This window comes from Eimeria mitis, genomic scaffold (assembly GCF_000499745.2).
Source record: "Eimeria mitis Houghton genomic scaffold, Emh_scaff710, whole genome shotgun sequence".
Lineage (NCBI taxonomy): Eukaryota > Apicomplexa > Conoidasida > Eucoccidiorida > Eimeriidae > Eimeria > Eimeria mitis.
This window is the reverse complement of record NW_013575166.1, coordinates 15,191-15,852: the sequence shown is the minus strand read 5'-3', so window position 1 is coordinate 15,852 and position 662 is coordinate 15,191. Positions and strand designations below refer to the sequence as shown.

Sequence of the window (662 nt, the reverse complement as noted above, 5' to 3'; positions counted from 1 at the left end):
GAGCAGCAACGGAGGCAGCAGCAGGAGCTGCTGCTGCAGCAGCAAGAGGCGGAACGGTATAAGCAGCAGCAGCATAAGCAGCAGCAGCAGCAGCTGCATGCTTTGTTGCAGCTGCAGCTCTCTTATGCGCTGCAGCAGCAAACCCAAGAGGTGAGGATACACCCCAAACACTACAGGATATAGACGGAAGAGACAGAGACTCCGTTGCTGCTGCTGCTGCTGCTGTTGCTGCTGCTGCTGTTGCTGCTGCTGCTGTTGCTGTTCATTGTGCCGTTGGTACTGTTGCTGTTGCCGTTGCTGTTGCTGTTCCTGCTGCTACTGTTGCTGCTGCTGCTGCTGCTGCTGTTGTATTCCTGCTGCTGTTGTTGTCTTTGCTGCTGCTGCTGCAGGCGGAGCGCCAGCGACTGCTGCGGCAGCAGCAACAGCAGCAGCAGCAGCAGGTGCGAGCAGCAGCAGCAGCAGCAGCACTTGCAGAGAAGAAGCGGCAGCAGCAGCAGCAGCAGCAGCAGCCGCTGCTGCGGCGTCTTTGGATCAGAGGCGTTGAAGAAGAACGCGCAAGGGTCAGCAGCAGCAGCAGCAGCAGCAGCAGCAACAGCAGCAGCAGCAGCAGCAGAAAGTAAACACATAAGCATGGTTACTAGGCGAAGGCAGCTGCTGCGGCA

The 662-nt window shown here is 58.3% G+C and overlaps 1 protein-coding gene across 1 annotated transcript in view; it reads left to right on the top strand.

Moving 5' to 3' along the window:
* The window catches only part of EMH_0020340 (uncharacterized protein), a gene marked incomplete at both ends in the record, with an annotated part of 3,834 nt that overhangs the window by 878 nt on the left and 2,294 nt on the right, over positions 1–662 (top strand). The window contains 2 exons of the mRNA XM_013501560.1: positions 3–150; positions 390–560. Of these exons, the coding sequence (XP_013357014.1) occupies positions 3–150; positions 390–560 (319 nt within the window). The remainder of the gene's footprint in view (positions 1–2; positions 151–389; positions 561–662) is intronic.